This window comes from Oryzias latipes, chromosome 10, assembly GCF_002234675.1.
Source record: "Oryzias latipes chromosome 10, ASM223467v1".
Lineage (NCBI taxonomy): Eukaryota > Metazoa > Chordata > Actinopteri > Beloniformes > Adrianichthyidae > Oryzias > Oryzias latipes.
In genome coordinates this window covers 7,305,031-7,318,639 of record NC_019868.2, presented here as the reverse complement: position 1 = coordinate 7,318,639, position 13,609 = coordinate 7,305,031, and the positions used below count along the sequence as shown (strand labels likewise).

The following is a 13,609-nucleotide window of genomic DNA, read 5'->3' as shown; positions in this document are numbered from 1 at the left end:
GCGTCGGGCTTCACGGCAGGAATGCAGCGCTGAGATCGGTCATTGTCGGTGCTCAATGAGCATGGCATGGTCACAGTGTTAAAACCAACTGGCCCCTGGAACAGAGGTTTAGGTTGCAGCAAGCAGGTAGGGTAACGTCTCCACAAAGGGCGCTCTGTTCCCCGGTTAGCTGACTGTGAAATGGAGATGGCGATGGCGGGCTCCTGCTCCGAGGACGTCTGCTGCCGTGAGTTCAGAGCGCTTATCGCACAAGACTCCTGCCTTCACATTCTGGAACTTGTTTATGTTTACGCTTGTCATTTTCAATTTTAGGAGAACTTTTTACTTTCCCTAAACATCTCATTTAACAGCTTTAAATTGTTTCTTTGGAGTCATCCTGTAATCCAGGCCCCTCATCATCCCCCCCAAATCAGTGTTTTATCTGAAATCAGTGGTCTGGGTAGAGTCGGGTTTGACTTTTTTTTTCTGTTCTCGAGAGCCTCAGACCTTTTGTTTTCTCAGTAAATGGGATCGAGAACACATTATAATTAGAATTCTTCAGATTTCCATGTAATGGCATCCTGTTGTTTGCAATTGTGGTCATTTGTGCCCCACTAATGTGGTCTCCAGTCCTGGGAAACAATGTCTCTGCCACCACGGTTAGGAACTACGGCGATCATTCATCCAAACCGTGTCTGCGGCAGAAAAAAAGCAGAGACTCCTGACATCTTTCTGTTGTGGTTCAGCTTTAAATATCCGAGGGAGTCACGGGACATCAAGAATGACCGAACGCAGTAAACAGCAATCATTTTCAAATGACCTCTACTCGGGTTTGTTTGGCTCAACTGTAATCAGATACACCAAGTCCTCTTTGTCGTGGTCTTGAATGGAAGTCACTCATAAGGTGTTTGTTGAAGTAATAAATCACAATCTGTCACAGTTGCTGCCAAATACAGCTGGGAGAACAAGGATTTTTGAATTTCTACTTCCCTTCTGATTTTTATTTTTTGTTTGTAACATTTTCTTGAAGACCCACTCCAATGAAACTCTTGTTTTTAACATGCTCTTGGATGATGGAGGACAAACACTATTTTCTGCTCTATAAAGAACACTTAAAAGCCTTAACCTTTAATATAATCTAATTATATTATAGAGTGAAATGGATTTTGAGAGGTACACAGCATTGGTGGGTTTGTAAATATGCTAATGTAGCTAACGTATCATGTTCCAGACTAATTCTAGAGTTACTAGAGTTAATAAAGCCTGACAGACTGACAGAGTTATCTCTTACTCGTTTGTCTCGCTTGATGCGACTTTTGGTCCAGTGCGCCTTCTATACCTGAAAATAGACCATTCATTGATGGTGTGCCTTATAGTGCAGATAATTCAGCCTAAAATCCCTTCCGGGGTATTTATTTATTCAAATCCTTGTCAACCATGGGTAAATAAAATAGATGTCATCCGAAAAAGATTGTACTTGTGACATAAAAAATTCAATGGGAGTATCACAAGCTTCCTGCTACAAACTCTCAGCAATAGGGGAGGGGAAGCAGCGTTGGTGAATTTCTGAAGAATTCCTGACGTTCTGCAGAAACTATGTCCTAGAAAACGACACAGGTTTTTGATTTTGGCTAAAACGACATCAGCATAACTATAAGACAACTGGGAAGGCTTTGAAAATGGATCAAAAGATGATTGGAGTGGGACTTGGGGCTGAATACACTAACGATTACATTATATGTAGGATTTCCTACATCAGATCATTGGTCCACAGACCTCACGTTTGTAAACATCAGCGTCCCGGCTTTTATGCCGCCGGCCCCCCACTCACGTGAGGGGCTGTTCCTCGTCACCCCGCCTTTAAAAGATGCCATTGCTGGTGTTTTTACAGCAAATACAGCCCGAGCCCGAGCCCGAGCCGGAGGCGGGCCTCCAGGGGGAAAGAGGTTAATTAGTGTGGAGGCTCATCCGTTACAGTCTGTGTGGGATCACATGAGAGAGCTTTACACACAGATTGACAAACAAATGACATCAGGCTTAGGAGCTGGGCTTTGTCAGGAAAGTGTTTTTCCTGTTTAGGAGTCGTCGCCGATCCAGATCTGCAGAGAGAATCAGCAAAGACATTCACGCCGTTTCTCGTTGATTGAAGAGTTTATTTCAGTAGTCCCTCATGGCGGTAATAGACAACACCTATAAGTTTGCAGTCCCAACATGCAGAAAAATCACAGAACAGAATGATGGCAGAAGAAGCCACAGGTTAAAAAGTAAAAAGTTGCATTTTTCTTTCCTCCTTAGTGAAGCAACCAACACTTGAGGGAAATGAAAGTTCACGCGTTCTGAAACAGTTTTAGGTTTCCATTCATGCAGGCCACCTTCACAGTCAACAACAGTCCCAGCCGTCTGCCACGGCGGCGATCAACATTCTGCTGGCTGGAGAATTTGGACAAAAACTGACTATAAATGAAGTTTTTACGCTAAAGACGAGCAGAGAGAAGGAAAAGATATGCAGAGAAACACGACATGAAGAAAAGAAACAAACACGATTCCACCTCTTCAGAAATTAGAGACCATAACAGGTGTACAGGACTGGAAAGGTACATCGAGTGCATTGTGCAACATCCGGTGTCAAAGCGTCAGAGGTCCTGCAGTCGGACTGCACGCCCATGCCGCCATGCATCAGCCCACAGCAGAACAACACAGGAATACGTGGAGCCATGCAGACAAACAACTGGAATACAGTGGAGACGACACACACACACACACCATCCCTTACACAGACACACAATTAAAACAACAACCTCCCAGTATCGCATAGAAGACACAAGCATGCATACGAAGAAGTTACCCTCACAGTCACACACACAGACACACACACCTGCACATGCAGACTACAAACTGACAGACTCCTGATCTCCCATAGGGAGAAGAAAGCGATCACACGGACAGTCGTTTAGAAATAAAACAAGCCGTAACATTAGGAATATTAAGAATAACTAGACGTTTAAGAACGCTGCTTCTTCGCCAGGTCAGCTCCCTCCTGCACCTGGATCCGAGGAAGGAAACTAAAATGGACAGACGGTTCGTTACAAAGCCGGTCGATGCAAAAGTCAGACGTCTCCGATATAAAAATACAAATCCACAAAATAACTTTAGACACAAAGTAGTTTGTCAAACTGTTCTGGAGCTTCCTAGCTAAGACTTCTCTCCCTCCGTTAAGCTAATGGCACTTATGTTAGAGTGACAAAGTCTCCATACGAAGGGAAGGAGCCTCAACTCTGGGTTTTGAACACTGTTCCAGTGTGGGTTGGGGACGGACGGACAGTGACTTCATCTTTAGGCGTGTGCGGGAGTGTGTCTGCGTAAAGCACTAAACTACTTCCTGTTTCTTCAGTTTCACATAGGCACCGCTGTGATCGTTGAAACAGAAGCGATGTGTGGAATGCAATTCTAAGTGGAGAGCTGTACTTAAGAGGGGCAAAACAGAGCAAGCAGGGCTACCAGGCAGTGTGTGTGGATGGGGGGGGGGGGTCTTAAAAACAGATAAAAACAGGAAAGATATATACAACTGAAGAAGGAATGAAAAAGTCAAAGAAATCTTTTGTTTTAAAGGACGAAGGCTTGAGCAAATCTAAGGCTTCACGAAAGAGATGCTGCTTCTTCAAGTGCAAACATGGAAATATTACAAACATTTGCTCTTCAGTGTTTTTCACGTCTGCAATAAACTACTGCATTTGGTTGGATGTTTTCCAAATTCACTAGTACTTCACTGATTGTTAGTACAACTGCTCTTTGGCAATCTCTCTGCCTGTTCTCAGGTGTTTAAATTTGGGAGTGTTCAGGTGAAAGGAGTGCTTTCAGGCTTTGCGGCTCAGTGCTGAAGGTTGGTGTTCCTTGAATCAATGGGAAGGAGACATTCGCAGTGTGGAACTGAGCGAGGACAGCGAGCGAAAAAACTTTAGACTTAGACTGTTAAGACTGCACAGTGCTCATCAAATCTGCTGGACACACGACGACGGCTGAGAGTGAACATGCTCAGTTTTCCTCCATGTTTGTTTTTTTTTCTTCTCAATGTCACTTTTCTCGCTCCATCCTGTGTCCCTCAGTGCTGGAGGTGCGTCCGCTCACCAGCGCCTCCAATGGCGTCGCCCCCATGGAAATGGCAGCTGTGGCTCCGAAGGGAGCGGCCGGGAAGCCGGCAGCTCACCAGGTGTTGGTCCTCTGCTTTGTGGTGTCGTACGCTCTGATGACTTCGGACTGAGAGACCACCCCGTTTTCATCCTGAGAGAAGGCGTAGCCGTCTAAAAGATGAAGAGGAATGTTATCAAAGATGACGTAAAGCAGAAAAAAAGAACGGTTTGTACATGGATTGTATTTTTTAGAGTATAAGTCGTGTGTTTTTTTTGGATAGTTTGGCCAGGGGTGCGACTTATACTCAGGTGCGACTTATACATGATTTATTCTTTCAATAATAAATTGGCTCATGTGTTCATTGTATTTCCACTAACATCCACTAGAGGGCCCTGCAGGTGTGTGGATCAATATTTGCTACTAACAGCAAAGCAGAAGAAGAAGCACCGCTCAGTTTTACAATACATATGAGTCCGTTCAAAAGAGTTAGCAGGAAACTGGGCATCTTCAGAAGAAGATTCTTAAGTGGATTTCCGGCAGACGAGCCATTTACGCCGTCGGCAGTGCAGAGGTCCAGATGCATTATGGAACATGGATTCTTATGATAAACTAAAGGTTTATGGCCTCACCATAAATGGATTTGGCCTACACATAGTGGGGGTGGATGCTTTCACCACCACTTTTATTTTCCAAAAAACATGGCTTTTTCTATGAAAAATAACAACTTTTTACTCATAATTTCACAGCTTTATTCTCATAAATGTATTTGATAGTTTTATGGTGGTCCTAATACTCCGTCGTATACTCCATTTGTTTTTTATTTTTCATTTTTCCCGTTTTTGGCACCTGTGACTCCTACTCCAGAGTGAGTTATAGTGCAAAATATATGGTCAACAAAATCAAGAGTAATAATAATGGGATGGCAAAACATTTGTCAGATCCTCGTTGATAATGCTGACTCAGCATTGAGAGAATCTTGACACACTGATAACATTCAACACAACAGCCGTTAGAGTTTTAATGAGAAAAGATAAACTTCTCCAGATTTTTCTGTTCACTGGAATTCCTGCTCTTCTACACGTTGATCTGAAGGACAAAAGCTGCTCTAGCATCTACAACTCCTTACAGGCTCTCACCTGACCTTCGGCCCCCGACTCACCTTCAGGTGTCAAATGACTCGCTCAGTGCCTGCAGGACAGCGAGCGAGTTCAAAGCAGCCCGCTGAGACGAGTGCATTGTGGGGGAATAACAGCGCAACATTTCATCATTTCATTGTTAGCTCGCTCTACTGAGCAGAGTCAGGACACACAGAGGCACACGAGGGGGAAACGGCAGGAAACTCAACCACAAACGGGAGGGGGAGGGGCCTAAGGAGGAGCTAGGGAGGAGCTGAGACTTAAATGAGGGTGAGGTTTGATAATGATTTTAAAAGGTATCACACAACAACGGTCTCATCCCCACCTATGAGACAAACAAAAGAACAAACAGATCAGACAGCAGACACAAAAGAACAGAAAAACCAAACAAACCTCATGCTTTTCCTAGGATTCCTCCAACCACTGTGTTTTTGTGGAGAAACTAAATGACCCTGGATGAACCCAGGCTGTGCAGCACAGGACTGATCTGTCTGGTTCAGTGTCACCTGACCTCACCTGGGGCTTCATTTATGAAACTGCATGTGAACAGCATACAACCAAAGCTTAAGATGTGCTCAAACAAAAAAAACGTTTAAAAAAATTGCAGTTTTATGCACACATAAAAAAGCCATTTCTGTCCAATCAGGATGCAGAAGAAAGCACAAATATCGAAATCTTGTGCACAATGGGGGAGCTTGTTCAGCTAAAGTATATCAAAGGGTTTAATAGCAAAATATTTCATATATAAATGTTATAAAAACATTAGGAGAAAAAAATGTGAATTTATGCATGTGAAGAATAAAAATTAATGGATCTGACAGGAAGCGAAAAGCACTGAAGTGCAACTGTAGGAAAGGGGTTTGATTTGGGGTGTTTTGTGTTAATGCTAAATAAAAATGCAGCATTATTTAAATTAGTAATTTATTACCATATTCAAATAGTGGAAAATAAACAAGACAAATGGACAAAAAATGATTAGTATAATTTCCATCATTGTCTGTAAGAGGTTTTGAGGGAATAGGAGGGCTGCACAGCTTTATCCTAAGTTTAGGGGATGAACAGCTGCATCTTTTTCAGAGCGGCTGCGCAGATGCATTATCTACAGAGGGGCTGCGCAGATGGATCTTCTGCAGAGGGGCTGCCCAGATGCATTATCTGCAGAGGGGCTGTGCAGCTGCTTCTGTGCTCACCTCTCACCTATTGTATATCCTAACCTCACAAAGGCGAGGGTTCATTCCACAACAGTGTTCTCTTCCGTTACATCACAAGAACAAGTTCCAGTAATCATGAAAAACAATTCTATATTTATTGGTTTTTATCTTCTTTTAAACCATGATGTGGATATGCTGTTTTGAGTGCAGCAGCTTTTATAAGTGAGGCCCCAGATCTGCTAAAGTAGGACACAGAACTTTGCAGCCTTCAAACTAACAGACTCTGACAGAAGTCCAGTTCTGAGAATCTCACACACACTTCAAACATCTAACTCTGCATTAGCCAAGTGTTGTGAGAACACAGGACACAGACTCACATTTAACTGACAGAAGGCTCATCGGTATCTCCGTCCAGAACTGCTGAAACATTAACACTTCCTTTTACAGCTAAACTTCTTTCCTTTCACAAATAAAATAAGTAAAAAAGAAATAAAAGTATAAGGTTCACATGATAAGGAATGTGAAATATGGGTTTAGACAGAACAGAGAAAAAAACAAAAAGCCAGAGAATGAATAAAACAAAAAGAGATAAACATGATCGCGTTTTCTTTCTAAACCTGGGTTGCACCTGACATGAGAAGGAAAATGATCATGGATGTCTTTTAAGAATAATACTCAATCTTGAATGGAACCAGAGAGGATGAGGTCATTCTTTAGGATGATAATGAATTTAGTCACAGAGCAGAGAGCATTTAACGCTTTCTGAGGGAGAGATGTATCAACTCGGACTTGTCCAGTAGTTTCACTTTGCTTTAACATTCATTTTGGAAACTGAGCAAAAACTAAAAAGAGATTTCTGTGAGAGGTTTTCTTCCAGCAAAGCTGATCTGTCAGCTGTTACTCTGGAAAGTTGGAAGTGGACAGATGAAAATATTGTTTTGGTTTTCATCAGTGAAGTCCTTCCCTCACGGGGCTCCATGTGTCAGAGAGGCAGAGGAGATGCGTTCAAACACACATTAGACGTTTTCCTGTACTCACAAAGGAGTCATTCTTTTCTCACAATCTAAAAAATAAAAGTTATTATTTTGAAATGTTAATTTACATTTTCATGCCTGTTATAAAAGTCAGAGAAGTCAGCAGTTAAATAGAATATCTGTGATTTTTTTTAACTGGCTTTCTGGGTAAAGAAATAAAACAACTTGGTAATGGTTAATAGGAATGTTTGTCATATAACGTTGAAAATTGCAGCAAATATGATCCAATTAGGTTTCTCATTGGCAGCAGGCCTCCAGGCATTTAAATGCTTTCAAGCTGTGCTTCTTTGATTTGTGCCAACATTTAAATGAAGCACATATGAATGTTAGGAAACCCAATATCTGGCCAAAAGGTCTCAAAGATTGCTGTCATCAAACTAAATATGTAGATATAGGGCCTATACACCTATATGTACACATAGACATACATTTGCATATGTTTAAATATAAAGTCAGGTCAAGTATTTGTTATTCGTAGAGGTTTTTTTTTAATCAATACTAAAATCCCTGTTATTAAGGTTTCCGTACACAAATGTAAGAGCATAGTAAATCAAGCCTTTAAATAATATAGGAGATACTATGAATGTCATTTTTAATATTTTATACTAGTTTCAATTCTAATAATACAGATTACAAATTTGATAATCCCAAAACGTATTTGTGTTTGGATTTACGAGAAAATAAATAGAGCTGTGTTATTTAATGTTTGGTAACAGTGTAATGCAGACATTTGAATCCCTGATTTTTTGTTATGTAGATGTTGTCATTGCCTTTGATTCAGAAACAAGTTATTTTATTTTGTATTAACTCAGATTTGATACTTTTATTTGGTTGTTGCCATTTACTAATTTAATAGCTTTAATGTATTAGCTAGAATTTTCTCATGAAAGTAATAAAAGACTATGCACCACGGGGGGCCGTGGTGTAGCGGTAAGGCGGTCGACCCATGATCGTAAGGTTGCAGGTTCGATTCCCGCCTTGTATGCCCATGAGTCGAAGTGTCTTTGGGCAAGACACTGAACCCCACCTAGCCTCTGGTGGCGGAGCGGCCACCAGTGTGTGAATGTGTGTGTGAATGTGTGAATGGGTCTGTGACTGTAAAAGCGCTTGGTCCTTGTAGGTAGAAAAGCGCTATACAAGTAAACGCCATTTACCATTTACCGTATATATACATCTTTTTGTTTATGCTTATAAGCTCACATGTTCATTATTCCCCCACTAACAACAGAGGCCTGTAATTTTCATAATAGGTATACCCCAACTATGAGAGACAAAATGAAAAAAAAAAAAAATCCAGAAAATCACATAGTAAAGAATTTATTTGTAAATTATGGTGGAAAATAAGTATTTGGTCTCCTACAAGCAAGCAAGATTTCTGACTCTCACAGACCTGTAACTTCTTCCTCTGGATCCTCTGTCCTCCACTCATTACCTGTATTAATGGCACCACTTTATACTGTCCACAACTTCAAACAGTCTCACTCCACTCCACTATGGCCAAGACCAAAGAGCTGTCTAAGGACACCAGAAACCAAATTGTTGACCTGCACCAGACTGGGAAGACAGAACCTGCAATAGGTGAGCAGCTTGGTGTGAAGAAATCAACTGTGGGAGAAATTATTAGGAAATGGAAGACATACAAGACCACTGAGAATCTCCCTCCATTTGGGGCTCTCCGCAAGATCTCACCCAGTGGGGTCAAAATGATCACAAGAACGGTTAGCAAAAATTCCAGAACCACACGGAGGAACTAATAAATGACCTGCAGAGAGCTGGGACCAAAGTATCAAAGGCAACCATCAGTAACACACTACACTACCAGGGACTCAAATGCTGCAGTGCCAGACGTGTCCCCCTGCTAAAGCCAGTACATGTGCAGGCCTGTCTAAAGTTTACTAGAGAGCATTTGGATCCAGAAAAGGAATGGGAGAATATCTTATGGTCAGATGAAACCAAAATAGAACTTATTAGTAAGAACTCTACTGGTCATGTTTGGAGGAGAAAGAATGCTGAGTTGCATCCAAAGAACACCAAACCTACTGTAAAGCATGGAGGTGGAGACATCATGCTTTGGGTCTGTTTTTCAGCAAAGGGACCAGGACGACTGATCAGTTTAAAAAAAAGAATGAATGGGGCCATGTATCGTAAGATTTTGAGTGTAAACCTCCTTCCATCAGCAAAGGCTTTGAAGATGAAACACGGATGGGTCTTTCAGCGTGACAGCTATCCCAAACACACTGACAGGGGAATGAAGGAGTGGCTTCATGAGAAGCATTTCAAGGTCCTGGAGTGGCCAACCAGTGTCCAGATCTCAGTTAAAATGACTTGAAAGTTTGTGTTGCTCAGCAACAGTCCCAAAACATCACGGCTCTAGAGGAGATCTACATGGAGGAATGGACCAAAATACCAACAACAGTTTGTGAAAACCTTGTGAAGACTCACAGAAAACGGTTGACTGCTGTCATTGCCAACAAAGAGTATATAACAAAGTATTAAGTTGAACTTTATTGTTGACCAAATACTTATTTTCCACCATAATTTACAAATAAATTCTTACACAAAAAAAAAGTCAAACTATGTGATTTTCTCGATATTCTTTTTCTAAATTTGTCTCTCATAGTTCAGGTTTATCTATAATGAAGATTACGGAACTGTCCCAACTTTTTAAGTGGGAGAACTTGCACGATTGGTGTCTACTAAATACCTTTCTGCCACACTGTACAGTCAAGGCTTCCATGTAGAGAGGTTAAAAACCTTTAAAAAGTTGCTCCTCCCACATGCAATGGCATCCTCAAGTTTAAGAACACATTTTTGGACAAGCGTTGAATTTGACACGTGTCAAAAATGAGGTGGCAGACCCAAATTTGACAAGTAAGTCTAGTGTCTCCTGCCAACAGACAGCACTTTCATGGTTCTTCCTGTCCTTTCCTTAATTGGTTCTTTACTGCTTTTAAATTGTGTGTGTGTGTTCTTTTGTATGTAGTGAAACATGTTGGGAGACAACATAGTGAATGAAAAGTGATCTACAAAGTTGAATTTTAAAGATTAACTGTCTTTTTGAATGAAATCAAAATGAATGTCAGTCATTTTTGGAGGCACAAAAACAAATTAATTAATGAAAAGTATTTGACTCAGTTGTTTCATCTTAAGCATACAACACATAAAGTCTAAAAAAAGGAGAACAAAAGTCTGAAGATCTTCTGCAGTTGTAAAAAATTGTAGGTGTTTTTCTTTGGAATAACGTTTAAATCAAGTGATTCTTGCTGGAGTGAGATTCTGAAGACAAACCTCTTCCACTTTACAGAGTTCTATTTTAAAAAAAGGTGAAAGACGTAGGGGTTTTTGAAGTTATTGAGAGAAGTACAAGAAAATAAAAGAGACAAAGAAAGTTTTAGACTTACGTAGGAGGTTGTGCTGCATGGAGTCAGAGCGGTACAGGCTGACTGTGCTCTTCTTGAAGACGTTCTTCAGGAGCTGGGCCCTCTCCGTCAAGCTGCACACAGTATCATTAAAAGAGTTAGTGTCTTGCAGAGCACCACAGGTAGATTTGATAGCCCATTCATCACTGTGACCACGCTCTGTCAGAGTACAGAGGTCTGAAAACTGCTGCAAAACCAGATGCAGGATCAAACTGAGTCACAGAAGTGACAACAGCAGGTTGGCTTTAAAGTGGGCCGAACAATACATTTCTCTGAATAGCTTGCATTAAAGAAAACACACCATGTGTTTCCATAAGTGTGAATGTTTGTTTCCATAATCCTGAGAAAAGTGTGTCTAAGCAAGCTGCTGGGTCTGGGATGACGGCCAGGCAGGAGGATCACTTTCAGCCACTTTGGGCCAGCAGGAGATCTCCCACCGATCAGCTCAGAGTGGATGCCTGCAGCAGATCTCAGCTCCTGCTAACACGCTTCGACGCCTTTCAGCAAAGCTCTTGATAAACTTCAGTTCATTCCATCTTTGAGGAAAATGAGGGGAGGAAACCACTCTTTTGACATGATTGCAGATATTAGTGAAAACTCCTGCAATCTAGCAGCAATTTGAAGATTTCTCCCATTCACACAGGAAGGGTATTGGCAGGAGGGCAGTGGGCTTTTGTGACATTTCAGGAGACAGGGGACGACAAGATGATACTTCCTCTGGACTGATTTGGAATAGTTAGGAAAAATGTTTCATATTTTGCAAATAAAGAAAAATAATAGAGTAATACCAAACGCATTAACAATGTGGTTCTGATAGAGCTGAGAGATAAATGAACCCATGAGATCTCAGAGATCTGTCACGTTGCCATAAAGCTCATTTAAGCCATAAAAATAATGCTGCAGATCAACAATGGAGAAATTACATTATTTTTCCATATTCAATGATCCAAAAGCACAATGTCCATCTAGTTAAATAGTTTAGAATTCTGTCCATTTGATTTAACAGCAAACCAGAATTTGTTTTTACAAAATACATTAAATTATTTTAAAACTATCTTTATATTCCAAAACTCTCACATATGAAATAAAATTAAAAGTTGTACAATCTAAGTGAACAACGAAAACTTTTACTTAAATAGTGCATTTTCTATTTCTATTTAATGTATTTTTCTTAAGGACCCACTCCAGCACAAATGGTGTTTTTTTTTCTCATGATGGACATATATTAAGAAAATTACGCTTAAAGGGAATTTCTGAGTTTTTTTTATTCAAAGTTTTGTGAATAAGGATCAGACAAAAACCATACAATATAAAAAAGGGCCTATTAGTGACGTAGATTAAAGATGGGGGGGGGGCACAAGCTCCATTCTGATGCATCCACTTGTAAACAAATAGATCCATGAACGTCTTAATTTTCCTCATTTGAGCTGGAATCTGGATCAAAACTGTACGAATGGATAGCTCCAATATTGCTCGCCATTATTGTTGCACTTATGTCTGGTTGGGGGTGTGGGAGGCTGTAAGTTAGTGGAGAGCGCGTAAGCAAATTGACGGGAAGAGGAGGCGGGCTTACTTCATGCCAGTCCAGGTCACAACTTAGCAACAAATTTCTAATGAACTACTGCCACTCTGAGGAAACTATGTCCTAGAAAAGGGCAGACGTTTTTTTAATAATGGCATAATCATGACTAAAAGACCACTGGGAACGGTTTTCCAATGGATCAACAGGTGATCGGAGTGGGACTTTAAGAAAATCGATAAAATGACTGAAGGCTTTTTAAACATTCGCAAACACAAAGATTCAGGATCTTTGTGTTCAGTAAGTTTAGTAATGATGTAAGTGTGAGATTACCTTTTTCCATGCACCACTTCTCCGGGATCTTTAGATAAAGCCTCAAGCTCCTGCACCTCATCCACCAGGGTCTTAAAAAAGGCCTTCTTTACACTGTAAACAACACAATAAGTCATATAAATATGCAGAGGAGGGTCAGACATGAGGCACTCCACACAAGAAAAGCCACAGCTCTACATTAAGCAATAGAAAGCAAATACAATTTGGAGTTTATAAAGAACCAGACACATGAAATCTGCTAAACCTAGTGTCAATCAGGAAACAACAGAAACCTCAACCATGGAAATACCACAGTTTGTTTTAAAACTCAGGCAGGAATTTCTTCTGAGAATGGGAGATATTCTGCAGGAACGCCACGGACTGGATGTGTGTTGGTGTAACGAGGAGGGAGGAGATCCAAGAGGAAACTCACGCTTTGTAGGCCACGTCAAAGACGAGCGAGGTGATGGGGATGAAAACCAGGCCCATCCAGAAGACCCCCGAGCTGAACATCATCACGGCCTGTCACAAGCACACATGCGCTCACATTATCTCAGGTCAGTGCAGACAATGCAGAGTTCAGCTGCTGTTCAGATACAAGAAGAGCTTCTGAGGAGGAGAAGCACCTGATAACTGTTAGTGCAACATGCACCACCAAAGCGGCACAGAATGAGGTGCTTCAGTGGAGAAAATACTGATCAGTCCCAAAAAAAACCTGCTTAAGAGGGGGTGCTGTGTGGCTGTCTTTTTTTTTATTTTTATTTTTATTTTTTTGAGAGGGCTCCACCTCTGCACCCTTCGTGGAGCAGAAGGGATGTGTGATGTATTTACACTGCGGTGTCTCATTCAAACCAAAACAACTCAGCCATGTGTTGTGCTGACAGTTTCCTTCGCTGCAACACAAGAGACACAGGACTGGGGTCTTAACTAA

The 13,609-nt window shown here is 41.1% G+C and overlaps 1 protein-coding gene across 7 annotated transcripts in view; it reads right to left on the bottom strand.

Annotated features, from left to right (window-relative positions):
• Nucleotides 1-2,111: 2,111 nt before the first annotated feature.
• The window catches only part of atp8a1 (ATPase phospholipid transporting 8A1), a 116,863-nt gene continuing 105,365 nt past the window's right edge, over nt 2,112-13,609 (bottom strand). For 6 of the 7 annotated variants that reach the window (XM_023958983.1, XM_023958985.1, XM_023958987.1 and 3 more), the window contains 4 exons: nt 13,112-13,200; nt 12,700-12,792; nt 10,830-10,921; nt 2,112-4,277 (listed from right to left, as the gene is read on the bottom strand). In XM_023958983.1, the coding sequence (XP_023814751.1) occupies nt 4,180-4,277; nt 10,830-10,921; nt 12,700-12,792; nt 13,112-13,200 (372 nt within the window). In that variant the 3' untranslated portion in view covers nt 2,112-4,179. Of the gene's footprint in view, nt 4,278-5,266; nt 5,569-10,829; nt 10,922-12,699; nt 12,793-13,111; nt 13,201-13,609 lie in introns of all 7 variants that reach the window. The other variant, XR_002873940.1, reaches the window with a different exon arrangement.